Source organism: Prinia subflava, chromosome 5 (assembly GCF_021018805.1).
Source record: "Prinia subflava isolate CZ2003 ecotype Zambia chromosome 5, Cam_Psub_1.2, whole genome shotgun sequence".
Lineage (NCBI taxonomy): Eukaryota > Metazoa > Chordata > Aves > Passeriformes > Cisticolidae > Prinia > Prinia subflava.
In genome coordinates this window covers 8,741,749-8,758,482 of record NC_086251.1, presented here as the reverse complement: position 1 = coordinate 8,758,482, position 16,734 = coordinate 8,741,749, and the positions used below count along the sequence as shown (strand labels likewise).

The 16,734-nt window shown below is 38.1% G+C and overlaps 1 protein-coding gene across 2 annotated transcripts in view; it reads left to right on the top strand.

The window, feature by feature from the left end:
• Nucleotides 1-16,734, top strand: part of QSER1 (glutamine and serine rich 1) — a 41,730-nt gene that overhangs the window by 18,884 nt on the left and 6,112 nt on the right. The window contains exons 4-11 of one of the 2 annotated variants that reach the window (XM_063397948.1): nucleotides 2,680-6,378; nucleotides 9,205-9,500; nucleotides 10,555-10,671; nucleotides 11,302-11,435; nucleotides 12,738-12,949; nucleotides 14,479-14,616; nucleotides 15,943-16,040; nucleotides 16,512-16,635. In XM_063397948.1, the coding sequence (XP_063254018.1) occupies nucleotides 2,680-6,378; nucleotides 9,205-9,500; nucleotides 10,555-10,671; nucleotides 11,302-11,435; nucleotides 12,738-12,949; nucleotides 14,479-14,616; nucleotides 15,943-16,040; nucleotides 16,512-16,628 (4,811 nt within the window). In that variant the 3' untranslated portion in view covers nucleotides 16,629-16,635. The remainder of the gene's footprint in view (nucleotides 1-2,679; nucleotides 6,379-9,204; nucleotides 9,501-10,554; nucleotides 10,672-11,301; nucleotides 11,436-12,737; nucleotides 12,950-14,478; nucleotides 14,617-15,942; nucleotides 16,041-16,511; nucleotides 16,636-16,734) is intronic. The other variant, XM_063397947.1, reaches the window with a different exon arrangement.

Genomic DNA, 16,734 nt, shown 5'->3' with positions numbered 1-16,734 from the left:
TGCCGCTGCATCTGTGGGTAGCTTCAAGTTCTGGTTAATCTTATGGAGTGATTGTGCAGCTGTGCAGTGAATTGGATCTATTCACTGATCTGGCAGAAAATGTTTGAGTGGCTTTTTTCCTTTGGTGGGATGGTTTTCCTCTGTATCAGCAGGCTGATCTGTCTCAGTGCAGCTGTATGATTGCTGTTCTGATTTGGGGAGGAGGCACAAGGTAGCAAGAGTGGAACAGTCCTTTTGTTGACAGTTTGCACTCGTTCTGTTAAGGGTAATGTGCAGCTGCATTCTGTGAAGAGCTACTCAAAAAGTTGAGACTAGAGACTGTAGCTTTTAACTCACCATTGACAAAAGCAGATATGTGGGAACACAGATGAAAATGCACACAGGTAATCTGGCAAACAATCTTAATATAGATCAGTTAGGAGTTTAGAGTTATGATGACCCATCCTCACAACAGAATGTCAGCTGGGAAGAAATCTTTTTTTCTCTTCGTCCTAGCATTTTCTCCATTGCAGCCTGCCTAACTGAATTGTGAAGAATGGGGAGACATGCTGTGGGTAGGGTTTGATGTTGGTACCAGAGATTGATTGAGAGACTTCTCAGTACTCATTACTAAGAACTCATCAGTAAGCCCATTTTTCAACATCACCAGTTCTCTGAGCTTTCTGTTGTCCTTTAATATTTTTGCTGCTTTTCTGTAGCCCTCGATCCTCCCAAGTGTCTTTTGAGAGCTTTGTCTTCTACAGACTTTTCTGATGAGGGAAAGCAAGAGCTCTTCACTCTGCAAGGTGACCTTTTTTAAAAGGGTTTCTTGCATTGAGGTTTTCTCCAAGCCCTACAACTGCTGATTTTAGGGAAAAAAAGAAGAACATTGTGTTTGTTATATTTGTCCTTCCAAGTGTTCCTTTGATCTGTGGGTTGTGTTATCAGCGTTCTGGTTTCTTAGGGTAGTGAGGGTGTGTCTGTGCATGCAACTTAGTACCTTTGCCGTACCTTTTGTCTGCTCCTGAACAAATAATAGAATAGAAAGCCCAGCAGTTCTGCCATAGTAGTGCTCCTTTTATTGGCTCTTGTCTGGTTTAAGAAGTTATGGATGTATTTGGAAGGGTTTTGATTTATGGAAGAGAAAGGTAAAATGCAGGTTAGATGAGAAATGAATATCTGCAGTTAAAACAGGTTTAAATTCTTTCCTGCCTTTGATGCTTCTAGATGGCCCTTCCTTTGTGTTAACAGTAAGGAACAGTAAAAGAGAACTCAGTTGTACATGATGTTGCAGTTTTTTAGAATAGGAGGAAAAAAATGCATTTAAGCACTGGTTATGCTTTCTCACTCAGAAAGACCTTATTGTTGACTAAGGAAAAATACCTTGGCATTCTTTCACTATCACATCTCTTCATATCAGTTTGTCTTGCACTGAAAGGGAGAAATAAAGAATTTATTTCTCAGCTTCACCTGAAAATTCAAAAGCAATTGTATGGTTAAGTTGCAATCAGCTTAAGAAGACTTACTGGATTGTAAAATGAAATATATTTTTAACTGAAGTATTTGTTTCAAAACAAACTTTATTTACTGAGAGTTTTTATTTATCCTTAAATGATGCTAAGCTAAAAACTGTTTTCAGTGTGCAAGAACTGAAAAAGGTCAAAACATTCTGCTGATTTTAATTTTTTCTGATTTGCATACCCTGGTAAATTTCCCAGTGGAAACTGATTCCTTTACAAGAATTTTAAGCCTCTCTGGGAATAAACTTGCCTTCTTTGCTTTTCTTGGTAGACTTTGGAAACGGTACACAAACTTCACCAGTGTCTGCAGGTTACAGGGTGAAAAGCACTGAATGATATGGATCACTGCTCTAAGCCTCAAAGCTTGCAAGGGAATTTCATACTCCTATTTCAGCTGCAATAGTGTATTCTCTTAAGAAATCTTGTTTAAGCCAGGATGTGCATACCAGTGGCTGAATGCAAATAAGAAATATGCTTTTCAGTTGCATAGTTGCTACTGCACCGTGCAGATAAGTGCTGTCTGTGAATATCTGGGACTCTCACTTCAGAAAGCATACAAATTGTATTTATTGCTTGTACTGAAAGCCAAACCCCTCCTTTAGGAAAATGAATTGCAGAGTGTATAGACCATTAGCTATTTCACTGTATGGTCTGAAATGTTTCCCATAAAGTGAGTTGTAAAATTATTGATCAGGGTAAATTCAGAAGATGGGATTGCTTTTTTAAATTGTGTATGTATTACAACTGCTAAGGTGTAATTTTGCCTTTTTACTGTTTGTTAAAGGTGGCCAGGGCTTTTGATCAGTTTACTATGACCTTCTTTTTAAACTGAAATAAAAATTATTAAAGAGCCTTCAATTTCAAAGCAGAATTAATCTTGTACAATTTTTTAATCAACAATTTGCATCTTAAGGATATGAGGTTTTCCCTCGACAATTCACTGCAGGTATAGAGTTTGGCATTCTAAAAAACCACTGCTTTTTTATTTTGATAATTACCCATGATAAGTGCCTCCCTATGTATGTTTGGGTTTTTTTAAAGGGTGGTGATCCTAAAGAACATTATATTTTTAAATGCTGTAAGAGTTTTCAGTTAAATGACTTACAGAAATGCAATGTTGTAACTTGTAAAGCTCCCTTATGCACCTTTTTCCTTCTTGTTTTCTTTTTGTTTTTTCCAGGTATGCATTCCTCGACAGCCACAGAATTATTTGTTACTGGAGCTTTGCCAACCTCTGGAACATTTCCACCAACCTCTGCTTTATCGGCGTATCAGCACCCCAACACCTTCAGCAGCAGGAACTTTGCTACTACCCCTTCTCTTACTCTTCAAGATGCTACTTTCAGTGCTACATCCAACGGTCTCTTAAGCACCCACGATCCTTTATTGCAGATTAAAACTTCCCAAGGCACTGTTCCAACTGCTCTGACATTCGAGCGCCTGGGCAGCTCTGTTCTGAGTACCAGTGTCCCCCCCCAGTCATCAACATATCGTTCTGCTCAAGAATCTGCCCCCCATCTCCTGCAGCCTCAGTTCAGTTTGTTGCCTTCGACCCTTGGAGGAGCTCAGCAGGTGTCTCAGGCCTACAGCACGTCTGTCTTCACTGGTTCCACTGCTTCCATGGATAGGGCACTTCAGCGAGAATGTAGTGTTATTAAACACCACCAGCGGCCTTCGAGTACTCAGTCTGTCCAGCCTCAGCTGACTGTTTCACAGCATTCCTTACACAGCTATTTAACAAGCACCAGTGGAGTTAACTTCCAGGATACATCTAGGCACTCAGCATTGCCCTGCAGTCCAGTTGGGGACGTTACTCAGGTGAGCAATGGAGGACCACAGCAGAAGACCTCTCAAGTCACAGTGGAACTTGCTCAGTCGTACACATCTGCAATCCCATCACCCGGCTTTCCGTCTGCTTCCACAGCAAAAGTGAAAAACTGTTCCATGAAGCAGCCTCCGAGGTCAACAAAGACCCCCAAACCTCAGAGCGTAGCTCCCACTGTGCAGACACAAAGCTATGCCAAAACTGCACAAAACCAGAGTTCTGTCATTACAGTCCAAGCACAGATCTATTCTACAGCACAGCTCCCCAGCCTCTTGTCGGTCAGTCAGTCCCAAAATTATGTTTCATGCCAGGCTCAGAATGTGCCACCTGTCAGCCACTCACAGGATTTCTCATCCAGCAAGGTTGAGAAGCTGCCCTCACTGTATAAAACATTGACTTTTTCTGGGCCATCGCAAGCTATTACTTCTGACAGTCAGACTCTAAATTACTCCTCAGAGGAACAGGTGTTGACCTCAGTTCCAAATGAGAACTACTCTGGGCAAATGAGGGAACTTTCTTCAGTCAGCCAGGCTCAGAGCTACTCTTCTAGTCACTCTCAGGGTTTATCTCCAGTTACCCAGTCCCAAGTTAACTTTTCATCTCAATCGCAAGTTTTAGCAGCTGTCAGTCCTTCAGAAAGCTATTCTTCAGGGCAGTCTTTAACATTAACTTCGCCTTCTCTTTCTTTTAATGCCTCTCCTCGGGTACAAACTCTTCCAGCCTCGAGTCCTAATCAAAGCTATATTTCTTTACATTCTTCTCAGAACTCACAGTCACAAGAATCCTCCTCTCCGCAGTCTCAAAAGTTTTTGCCATCTGTCCAGTCTCCTTTTGCATCCCCAGCTCACTCCCAGATGCTGCAGAACAACAGACCTTCCTCAGAAACAAAGTCCTACGTTAAAAGGAAGTCTGACTCCAACTTGTATGCCTCATCGAAACAGGAGGAGGAGTTATCAGTGCAGGACATGCAGGCATTGCAACAGCAAGCAACTCTTGAATCTTCCACTCAGAGTCTAACGGAGGAGGAGATGAGTGCTCAGGATGCATCCTATAGGGTCTCAAAAGCAAATGACAGATACTCTCAAAGCGTAATCAGAAGCAACTCTCGTCTCGAAGATCAAGTTGTTGGACTTGCTCTTCAAGGAACAAAAAAAGATGAAAGAATGGTCAGTTCTGTGGAACAGCTTTCCCAACACATTGGCCATATCAGCAGCCTAAGCCATGATATCAAAAAGACAGCTAATTTAATGCGAACAACACAGGGAGCTGTGAGTGCTAAGGAGCTAAACCAGCAGCATTCTCTTATGCATAAGGTACATGAAAGTAAAGCTCAAGAGCAGCAGGGCCAAGTCATTAGCACGCCCCCGCAGGTTCAGCCTCATGCTTTAAGACATGGTCATCAGCTGTGTCTGCCCAGTGCACAGGTACTGCTGGAGTCAACCTGTGACTTGCAGATTCTTCACCAGTCAATTCTGCAGACAGGGTTAGGACAAGCAAAGGCATCACCGCAAGTGCAAAGAATACAGAGTCCTCAGCAGGTGACACATCCATTCCTTCAGATGGATGGTCACATTGTTCAAAGTAATGGGGGTCATTCTCAGCAACAGCTTCACAGTCAGAATTCAGAAGTAATGAAAATGGACATTTCTGAGTCTTCAAAACCACTGCAGCAGCATTTGACAGCAAAAGATCATTTTACTCAAACAAATCAACATGATGCAAAAAATCAATTTGTTTCTCTTAGTTCAATATGCTTCCCAGAATCTATACTCCTCTCAGATGAGAGGAATATATTATCCAATGTGGATGACATCTTAGCAGCAACAGCAGCAGCTTGTGGAGTGACACCATCTGACTTTGCCAAATCAGCTTCTAATGAAGAGGAAATCCAAACTGTTGAAAATAGCGAGGAGTCTAAAACACAGTTCCGATCATTGGATTCCAGACATGTGTCTTCTGTTTTCAGTGCCTCACCTACTGTAGTTGGAAAGCCAGCCAGCAGAAATAATATTTCTCTGAATGGAGGCCAAATTACGCTAAATCTTACCCCAGTGTCAACAATACAGACAAAACCTGTGAACCTAGATCAGCAGCACCTTGAAACTTCTGATCAGAGTGTGCCAATAAGAATGACCTCTCCCACCCTCGGTCCTGGTCAAGAAGAGCAAGAGGCTGTTCGAGTGAAAAAGCAATCTAGCATCAGTCACGAATCTGAAGAAGATAACGATGCTTCTGTTGATGGTACACTGAATGCAAGGGACACAGAGTTTGTTTCAAGTGGCAGGAGCCTAAGTGAGGAAAGTGCTGCTTCAGAGAATGATTTTAGTATGGGTGGTGATGATGGTACAGTAGCAGGTAACCAGTCAAAGGCTCCATTGCGGCCGCTGTCTGTGCCCCAAAGTGCAGATGGAGCCATTAATAGAACTGAAGAAGAGTGCCAAGATTTAACTCAAGGGAACCTTCAGAAGAAAAAAAGCAAAGGAAAAGGCCAAAACAAAAATGCTGCAGAAGATGACAGTGCAACTCAGAAACAGGTAAAAAGGAGTGGACAGTGTAAACGTCAAAATTCAAGAGGAAATGATTCATGTTTCACATACTCTTCTCCTGTTTCTGAAGGTTGTTATGATACTTACCAACATCAGGAAAGAATGAGGCAAAAAATTAAAGAAGTTGAAGAAAAACAACCTGAAGTCAGAACAGGATTTATTGCATCTTTTTTAGACTTTCTAAAATCTGGGCCTAGGCAACAGTTTTCCACTCCAGCTGTACGAACGCCAAACAGGACTAGGAGACCAGTCACACAAATAGTTCGTGCCCCTTGCCTGCAGCCCTCTGCAAAGCCTCAGCCAGCAGCAGCACCACCTGTGGCTGCTGAGGTCAGTGGAGAAAGTCCAACCAAAAAAGCTGATGAGGAACTTAAGAAAAATTTAGAAACGTTGCCTTCCTTTTCTTCTGATGAAGATGATTCTGTGGGTGGGAACCATGATCTTCAGAAGAGCATCTCTACTGCATTGTCAGCCCTGGATGAAACATCTGACAAAAAGATCAGATCAGGTAAAATGGTTACTACAAGTGCATGTGTTGAAGGAGATTATTGTAGCTGATGGGGCAAAAAAAAGAATAATTTTATCTCTCTTCAGATAAAAGTTTTGAATTGGTTTGGTTCTGGCCACGATTAAGAGTCTTCTTCAAAAGGTGTATTGACTGTGGGCTAAAACAGTGTTTTCCACAATAAGAAAATACATAAATAAACTTTTTCATGCTACTTAAGTAGGACTAATGCCAAAAAGTTATTTTAGCCTGGAGTTGGAATAATGTGTGTGTTCTCTTCAATTCTGGCATAAAATACTAAATATGATTTTCATCTGGGAACATCAACAAAACATGTCAGAGGTACTAAACCTATTTTTAAAAAATGCTAGGAAGAGAATATATTAATAATTGCCATCAGCAGGTGATAAGTTCTGCTAGGTAAACACACATTTTCTGTGACTTGAAGTTGCCCTCTGTGTGTGTGGAACAACTTTTGCACTTGTAAACTGCACTCGTTTGGCTGGGCTGGTCCAAGGCAGGAGTCATTTGAGGCATATTGATCAGGAGTGTGTGTTGATAGGTTGCTAACAAAAGAACAAAATCTGGGAAGGATTGGTTTGGGCAGGGAGGGGCAGGCAGCTGTGACTGATCACAGTAGCAATTAGTTTTTCACACACTTTTCAGTGTCACTTGTGTTACATCCATGCTCTACATCCATGTCCAGAGCTTTTAACTGATGCTGCTTTGTTTTGAAGTATTGTCAGCGTAGAGAATGTTTTTGCCTTGACAGGTCTCTTCAGTAAAGATTTTTTTTTCCCCCTCTGGTAAGCAATTAGAAACTATCCAGCCAGTCACGTAATTGTACTAATTCCAGAGAAAAACCACTGTCTTCCAAAGTAATCACAGGGAGAAAATGAAACATTTCTTTAACTCTTCTCAGGATTCAGAAGCCATGACGTGTAAGCTAATTCTAAGTAATGGTTTCCCTTTTTAGATTGAAGGAGAGAGAGATAATTTTTTTTCTCTAGGAGTGACATGATTTACTGAAAAATACATAGCAAAATTAAACTTGAATTGTAATAAAATCACGCATAAGATACTGGAAAAATATTGTAGAATACGTGAGATGCTGAACAGTACTTCAACTTAATTACTATTCTGTTTTTTTCTGTGGCTATTTCTTTGTAATTATGTTAAGTGGACAAATTTCAAAAAAGCTGTTACGGAGGAAGAAGTTCCTTCTGTGTCTTTCAGCTGAATGTATTTTTCAAACAAGAAAGCAGTGATTGTTTTTCCTCCCAGGAAGCTGAAATCTGGACAGTGCCATGGCGTGAGCCTCTTGCTGAATTTTGTTAATTTTAATTTGCCATTTCTGTGTACAGTGTCCAAAGAAATATTTCAAATTTTTTTGTTGTTGTTGGGTGAGCATCTCCATCAGTGTTTCATTTGCAGTGATTTCTTTTACAATATTATTGTATCTTCTTTGTTGTCCAACTTTTATGTCACCAATTTCTTGAATTCACCTTCCTATTTTGTGGCATACCAGATTGTTTGTACAAGATGCTTAATAGTGACATCTTGCTTGCTTTCTGGTGTTTTGCAGGTTTTCTAGTAATTCCCCCTTCTGTCTGTTTTTTGCAAATAAGTATAGCCAGACAAATATTAAAACAGTCTTTTGTTGGTAGTATTAATTAGTGTATGTACCTTTATCTGCTGTTCTGCTGTTCTGACAAATATGTAAATATATCTGGGCGACTATTAATGGTGTGTCTAATTAAAGCTGTCAGAGCTCTCTCTCACTGAAGAAATAGAATATATTTGCAATAATGTGAAGTGATGTATCTGGAATAACACATTTCATATTTCAAATTAACAATTTTACTGAATGGATTTAATGAATTTTCACTTACTTGGTATACAGCTTCTGCATTGACTCATTAATTTGACATTTAACTCATTTCTTTGGAGTTACTTTTGTTAAAATATGTTACATTATATTTTTTATAAATTTTCAAGTGAGAAAGTCAACAATTAGCAGTGATTGTAACAAAACCGTAAAGTGGTTTAAATTTCCTGAGTGATATTAGTAATTGTGTTATAGTTAATTTAACTTGATTTATTTTAGATCAGCAAGTCAGTAGTAGAATACACATAGAAGACTGTAAAGTAATATCTAAAAAGGATTCTAATTTTTTTCAGGTGGGAAAGAATAATTTTGAAAGGTGGGACTTCTCTTTGGCTCTTTGGAATAGAGGAAAAAAGGAATGTTCTTTTCCCTTCTTTGTTTTGTATCATCAGTTCTCATTGCTCACCTCTGTTAATATTAAAAATCATTAGGCCATTGCTAAAGCTTTAATCTGGAACTTCCAGCTACATTATCACAAGATATAAATGATAAATGTCCAAAAGTCGCACAGAAAATGTTTTCATATTTCACGTGTGTTTCTCTTTCTGCAATCCAATTTCAAAAGACTTGTCAGCAGATAACAAGATTCAGCGTTGTAACCTTTACTGTTGTCTTTGCTTATTGTCACAAAGTACAACAGTGTTACCTGGTGATCATGTCTGTAACTATCAAATTGTTTTCTAAAGCATTCAGTTCTGTTAATTCCAGATGCTAACAGATGCAGCAGTTTAATACAAACAGAGGTATATTAGCTACAGTATTTTGGTTTTGTTTAAGATTTAGTTGTGGTCAAATACTGCTTCTATTTTAACTCCTAGAACAGGTGTTTTTCCTAGAATAGTTGCTTTTTCTATAAATTGTAACAGAAAAGAAGGAAAACCTAGTTCCATATTCATTGCCAATCCTTGATAATTTAACCAAAATTTGGATTTTTTCTTCAGAAACTGAAAAGGGTACAGTTGTTACTGCTGCTGCCACCACCACCAGTGCTGTAATAAAGCAGGAATCTCCACAGACAACTGCTCCTGTAGGCAATGTGCAGGAGAAAATGAATCCAGCTGACCCCGTAAAAGTAGCTCAACAGGATGCTGTGACTTCAGAACAGTTGGCAAAAATACAGGAGACTGTTGCAATAGAAGGCTGTACTGATGAGGAGAATATGGACAGTGAAGGAGAGGGCATGTACAGAGAACGTGATGAATTTGTAGTGAAGATTGAAGATATAGAGACACTAAAGGTAATCTGAATATTTGCTGGGGGGAGGGAAACACAGCACAAAACCCCTGCATATGAATTTAGCCTCAAGAAACTACCAGAAGAGGAAAGGCTGCAGATTAGTTTTCTCTTGCTATTCTAGTATTCCCTGATTGTTGCCAAAATGCCTTGAAGGTGTCTTTCTGGTGCAGATTACAATCACGTTTTGAATGTACATGACCCATTTTATGCTACATACATAATAAAGTAAATCTGTGTGCTGGTAACCTCTGTTAGAACTTGGAATTACCTATTTTAATATTAAAAAGCATGAATTTTTTCAGAGGCAGTTGACTACTTTTTCTTTTTTAAAGATAGGAGTAGACTTTCAAAAGTAACTTTGCAAAAGAACTAGAGTGGAATTGGGTTCTGGTTTTTTGTAAGTTCTGTTTTGTATCTCAACAAGAAACAATTTCTAGAAGCAACCAGTACAACTCCTCACATGTGAATTTATGTGAATTTCCTTGTTGCCTTTGCCTTTTTGTTTGGGTTTGGTGTTGTTGCTTCACCATTTTGATTCTTCTGCATGTTAACCTTTCCTTTTGTGGCTATCAGAGCCAGCAATATTCTTACTGTTGGAAATTTTCTAATATTTTTGATTACTTGTCTCTGTGCTTATCCTCTCAAGCTGCAGTTTTAAATTAATTGATGTTGGTTTGTCACATGAGGCAAGTGTCATCAGTTTGAAATATTCCCTTGTCAGTTATAAAATGGATTAAGGTATGTTAGGAGATATTTTGAATTTTAAGTTTGTTAGTTCAAGAGTCATGAAAAATTAATCAGTGCTTGACTACATTTTTCAAAAGGTTTATTTGAATTAGTAGTTTGTTTGTAGGATCTATAGAAAGTTCTCATTTAAGCTGATAATTACAAACTTGCCTTGATGCAAGCAGGACTTAATAACTGTAGTGTTGGAATTTTAAATTACTTATTTACATTTTATCCTTGGGTAACTTCCTTAGAAAATGTGATGCACAAACACATTTCTGGAAGAAAAATAAGCAGTGTTTTTAGCAAACAATTTTATGTTCTTCCAGGTTGCTTTGCAGACAGGAAAAGAGCCTCCAGCTATCTGGAAAGTACAGAAGGCTTTATTGCAAAAGTTTGTTCCTGAAGTGCGTGACGGACACAGAGAGTTTGCTGCTACTAACAGTGTGAGTCTTCCAAATTCCTTGGGAAGCCTGATGGGAGCTGCTTCCTTAATGCAAGTCTGGGAAACTAAATACAGTGTGATTCTGGCATACCTTCTTAGAAATCACCTTAGAGGGGAGAAAACCCCTCCAACTCAAACTCCCTGAATACATCCATGGACTGATTTTTTGCTTTCCACCACGGGGTTTTTGGTATCGTTTTGGCTCTGTAAAGGAACAAGTTTTCCTGACCAGAATAAAGTCAGTGAAGGAGACTTGTGAACCAACTGCTTTCTGCAGTAGGAGTTATATAAAGAGGATTTTAACAGGCAATTTTAACAAATTTAACAGGCAGCCTTTTGCCAAGCAGATAGTGCTTTTGGGGTAACACATGTGGAGAATAAAACAAAGGGAGAAAAAGAAACCCTGAGTACCTTCCCTTACCTTATTGTCCTCAGTTTTAATTATTATCTGGAAATCTGATGGAGAATTTTGCTTAAATTATAAATGCTGTAGTGTGGCTTATTGTTGTATTTAAACATGGGGTGATTTGCACTGATTTTTTTCTTTAGTATTGAAATTTTTACTTGTTAAAACTGACAAATTTTGCTTAACAGATAAACTTGTGGTTTAGTTTTTTTTCTTTTCTTTTAGTATCTTGGGTACTTTGGAGATGCAAAGACAAAATACAAACGAGTGTATGTGAAGTTTGTTGAAAATGCAAACAAAAAGGAATATGTCAGAGTATGCTCAAAAAAACCACGAATCAAGCCTGTCCAGTCAGCAAGGTATTTTATTTCAATTTGTTTTCTGTTTTGCCATATTGTTTTCATATTAAGAACACATCTATTTACGTAAACAGGAGTTTTAACTTTGAAGTATATTAATTGTGCTTTAATATAGAAACTGAGAACTGTCTGGTTTGCTTGAAGAAATTCAGTGTAAATTACTGCCTTGTCTTCCCTACTCCATTCTGTTCCATAATGAGTTATTTTGGAGACGTTAGGGTTTCACATGCTATTTCTAGGTCATCTTCTGCCATACAAGCCTACTAGTGCAATGATTTTAATTTGCTATGTATTGTTTTCTTGTATCCTGTGGACTTTGGTAGTTAGGTAGTTTTTTCTGGATTGCTTTCATGATCATTCTGTCCCACTATACTGGAAGTACAATGCTTTCTTCACAATCCTGGAAAGTAAATTTAAAAACAGATGTTCATGACAGTGTTCTTCATTCAGGAAAACACTGGAGTTTTAAGTCTAGTTTGCTCTCAAAGGAAGCAGTGCCATCAGATAATCTATTTTATGAAATAATCCTGTACTACTAGAAGTAGCTAGGATTTTGATGCTCCTTTTTTCTTGGGCTATGGAAGACTGTTCTAGTACCTGTTCTTCCAGTGCTCTGAAACAACCCCCTCTTTTAACAAAACATCATTGTGATTAGCTTGTTATGCTTATACTGTTCTCCCAACACTGCTTTTGGCTTTTCTTTCTGTTTGTACTGCATGTTGTATTTCTGGAGAAATCAGTCAGATCCCACCTCTGTCTGTGTTTCACTGAGCTCCATTAAGTGAGGTCTTTCAGCTTCCTCGTTTGGGGCAGAGTTTCCATTCCTCTCATCCTTCTACTGTCTGTTGTCTCCATCCATTTTTTGGTTTTGAAATCTCCATTTCTGACAGATGTCTAGAATTATTCTCAGTGTTCCAGAAGATACTAACAGTATTTCTGCTCCACATATCACTGCTTTCCCAACTTGACAAAACTCTGCTCTAACACTTCCCAGGATTGTATTCCCTGCCATGCTCTCAAAACTGTATTGTGTTATTAGTCCTAAAGTACAGAACTTTGTGTTTTTGATATTAACATTCCTGTTTATTTTCCTGTTTTGAGAGCTAGGAGGAGAAAGACATTGTCTGGTCAAAGTAGTATTTCAAAAATGCAGTATATAAAGTGTGTATGACCTAATACTCAGTTACAGTGTAATAAGTGTATGTAATCAGTATTCTGGTTCAATAAGATTATAGCTATTTTAGTACTGCCAAAACTTGTGTAGTAATTATATTCATAAAGATTCTCTTCATAATATTGCAGGACTATTCACTGCAAACCTAATAATAGCAACATCAAACCCCCTGATCCACCAACACCAAAACCAACAGCAACAAAAGTCTCTTCTGTGAAACCCAAAGCTAAACAGCCAAAGGTAAAGGCTGAACCACCACCAAAGAAAAGGAAAAAGTGGAAAGAGGAATTTTCATCTTCCCAGTCTGATTCTTCACCTGAGGCCCAGAGTGAAGAAGATGGTGAGTGAGATACCATTGCTGGCACCTAGGCCCATTTGAACTGAACTGAGAAGAGTATTACAAAATTACATTGTTTGATCTTGCACATTTTTCTGTACAAGTCTCAGAAAGAAAATAGAAAATCTGACATGCAAAATGAGTTTCTTAAAACTTTTCAGTTGCTGTTGGTGTACGAGCAAACGTGTACAATTGAAGTTATTTCAAATGTAGTTTATTTACCACTTGCTGTCTGTGATGGGTACAATTGTAGGAGGAGAAGCCAATTTGATTTTTGAATATATCTTAAGAATGAGATTCTTCATTCGTTTTCTTTTGCAACTGAATGTCATGTCTAAAATAACATTCCTGTAATGTTTGCCTGCATGCAGATGTGGGCAGAATTCAGATGCTGCTGATGTTTTTTCAGAACCCAAGGAGAAAAAGCAGTTGACTTTTGGCTGCTTCATGCTTATCTGAATGCCAGCTGTTCAAATGTAGCCTGCTGAGCAGATTTGCTTTTAAAACATTCATAGAACATAGAGATTCAATGTTTGCAGGAATTCTCCAGCAGAAAAAGGCATTTCTGAAGTTTACAGTGTTTTTAGGGGTTACTGTGGTAGCAGATTTACAGTGCATTTTTCAGAGTTCTTTTTGTTTATTTCCTGTATGTTTGAAGCAAAGCTGTGTATTGCTCAAGCTTTATTATTGCTGCATTTCTTGGTGACTTTTAAGCATGGATAAACTATCACTGGTGTACTGGCACACTGCCTCTGTGAGGATAGCACCTTTCAAATATTTTTCAAGCAAACTTGCCCAAGAAACAATGTCCATATATAAGACCTCAAGTAACCTGGTGATTACTGCCATCCCTGAGGAAGTTTAACAGCTTTGCTGGCTGAATCACTGCAAAACTCTGGTGTCAGACATGGAGCCTATAAAAAGCTGCAGAGTGCTTACTGATGACTACTCTGTGTGCATGTTAAAATTGCTGTCTATGAAAAAATAAAAGCTTCTTCAGAGTAAGCAAAAGTATGCCTGAATTGCTTCACTGATAATTTTTGGGGTTTTGTGAGTTTAAAAATCAGGTGTGATTGGCTTCAATGGTACATAGGCTCCTAAGTGACATTAGTACTCAGAAATTCTTCTTCCTGTTGGATGACTTCAAACTTTGCTATTTTGGGAGGTACTTGTCTTGACATGAAAATCAGGGCACTTAGGGCACTCCACTTGACTGAAGTTATTAATTATCCTTATTAATTATCCATTTCTCTGAACTTTCATCTACAATAATAGAAAAACGTTTAAATTCCTTAAAATATAATCTAAATGCTGATAGTTTAACAAATGGAACCATTTGTACCATATTTGGTGTCTGCCCCTGTTTTTGACCTGTAAGTAGTTTGTTGCAATTGACTGCACTGAATCTTAATCTCTTGGGGTACCAGTAGGGGTCACTTGTGTTTTAAGAAAGAAACCTTCAGGTTTGAAAAACACAAGTACTTTTAGGATATTGAAGGAAAAAAAATCATTCCGTCCTGTTTACTTTTCAGAGGTTGTACCTCCAGCTCCACTTGTCACTCGCTTTTTGAATACAAGAGCTATGAAAGAGACTTTCAAGAGCTACATGGAGTTGCTTGTTAGCATTGCCTTGGATCCAGACACAATGCAAGCCTTGGAAAAGAGCAATGGTACAGTATGTTTAACATCTGTGTGTTCTTACTAGATGTTAAGGTTATTAATCAGTAAAGCAAGTGTTCTTTTAAAAAAACCCATAAACCTAACAAAATTCGAGTTACGTAACCTCATCTGAAGGATCTACGTGTGTGTATATATGTTTTTGCATTATCTCTTTGAACAATCAGAGTAACTTGGAAATATTGTTTTATCTTCTTTGTTGCATTAGAATTTGGATCTGCTGTGAATGTCAGAATTGAGCTATTTGTTCCTACAGTTACTGTACTTCAAACCTTAGCAAACATTTATTGAAAACTATGGAGTTTCAAGTGTGTTTGTCTTCTTATGAAGAAATAGACATATAACTTTAAGTAGATATGATTCCTCCTACTGTTAAAAATTCTGCTTTTTAAACTCTGAAATCTTGAAATCCTGATCAAAGAAAATTATAATAATGCACATTTTTTCTTTGAAGACAAAATGTTTGTATTTGTTTATCCTAGTAGGCTCCAGGGTACAAATCAAAACTCCTATTTCTCAAAATTTAGTAAAACTCTCATGTTCAAAGATAAAGATTCCAAAAGAGAAATAGTTTCATGTATTATTTATTTGCAAGCTGTTGCTTTGTACTACATTCTGTTTGCTTGTGTTTAAAAAAAATCTTCTCTAGCCTCTCCTCTCCCGCCTCTCTTGATTTGTTTTGAGTGCACATAAGTGCACACTTACCTCAAGATTTCAGACCCATGCATTATGTCAGCAGTCCCACTAAAATCAAAGTAATTGACTTTATAAATAAAAGGCTCCATACTGAGCTGTAAATTTTCATTCTTGGCCACAAGCCTATGTTCAACTGTATATTGTGCGACTCACAGTGATTTATCAGATAACTTTTATCAGTAAGCACTTTTCTCAATTTTTTTTGTTATAAATGCCAGCAGGACCATTTCTTGTAAAAAGGAATAAAAATGTCAAAACCCACATACTTGTTTTTATAAAACTGCCACCTGTATTTGCACAGAAGGGGATTATCTAGGAATTGGTATAAAATTATCTCTAATCTTTATGCTGTATATTGCTCTATCTTAATTTTTCCTTGCAGCAGTGGAAACTCAGAGAAGAAGAAGCAGGATTGCAGTCAGCAATTAAACTTCATACTATTTACATGAGCTTTGTGGGCTGATAAAAACAAAATTCTCTCATATTTGAAATTAGGTGATGTGCCAATTGCTTTATTTTTAATTTCTATATTGGATATTAATGGGTCAAATGAATGAATATGAATCTCATTATTGTGCATCTCTTAATAATCAACTGCTGTGGGTTTTTAATGTGTCTTTTAGATGAGTTACTTTTGCCTCACATGAGAAAAATTGATGGTATGCTGAATGACAATAGGAAAAGGCTGCTTTCCAAATTGCGCTTGGATCATGCTTTCAAGGTATTCTCTTTCAAATTCTAGGCTTTTAAAAGTGGTCTTTTAAGTAAATCACTGAATTCGTACCATGCAGGCACAGCTTAAAACCCATTTGTAACAGAAGTGAATATGGATTTGAAAGAGATGCTATAAATTTAGTGCTTATATGTGGCATTTAGAGAACATTTTGGGATGGAGGAGTTTATACTGCAAAGGTAAAAGTTCTAGTTTTACTCCCCATGCTTTCTGGTTCGTTCTCGAGCATTTTTTCCGTTAAGCTTTTCAAGTTTGCCAAAAGAAAATCTGTTTCCTGTCCTTCTAGAGCTTTTGGTTAAGTGATTGTATTGCCTAAAAATAAGCTTTTACCTGAAGTAGCTATGCTGTGGAGCAGATGTCTGAACCTCTTTGAAGTAGACAACATGATCAGGGGAGTTTAAAACCAGGACAGAGGGATGCAAGAACAACTCATTTGTGTGCTCTTTCATGTATCTTCAGCATGGAAGGTTGAGAAAAGTGTGGATAACAAGCCCATATTACAGCAGCTTTGACGTGGTAATAAAAAAACAGGTCTGGATGTGGACAGGGAAGAGAGAAGCCGTACCATCTCAGTAGAGAGAAGGTAAACAGGAGGATAATCACTGTGCTTCCTACTGTTCCCACCCACCCTCCAAGCAACGATGCAGAGCTTGCAAGTGCAGGAAGGGTATTTTCACTCATG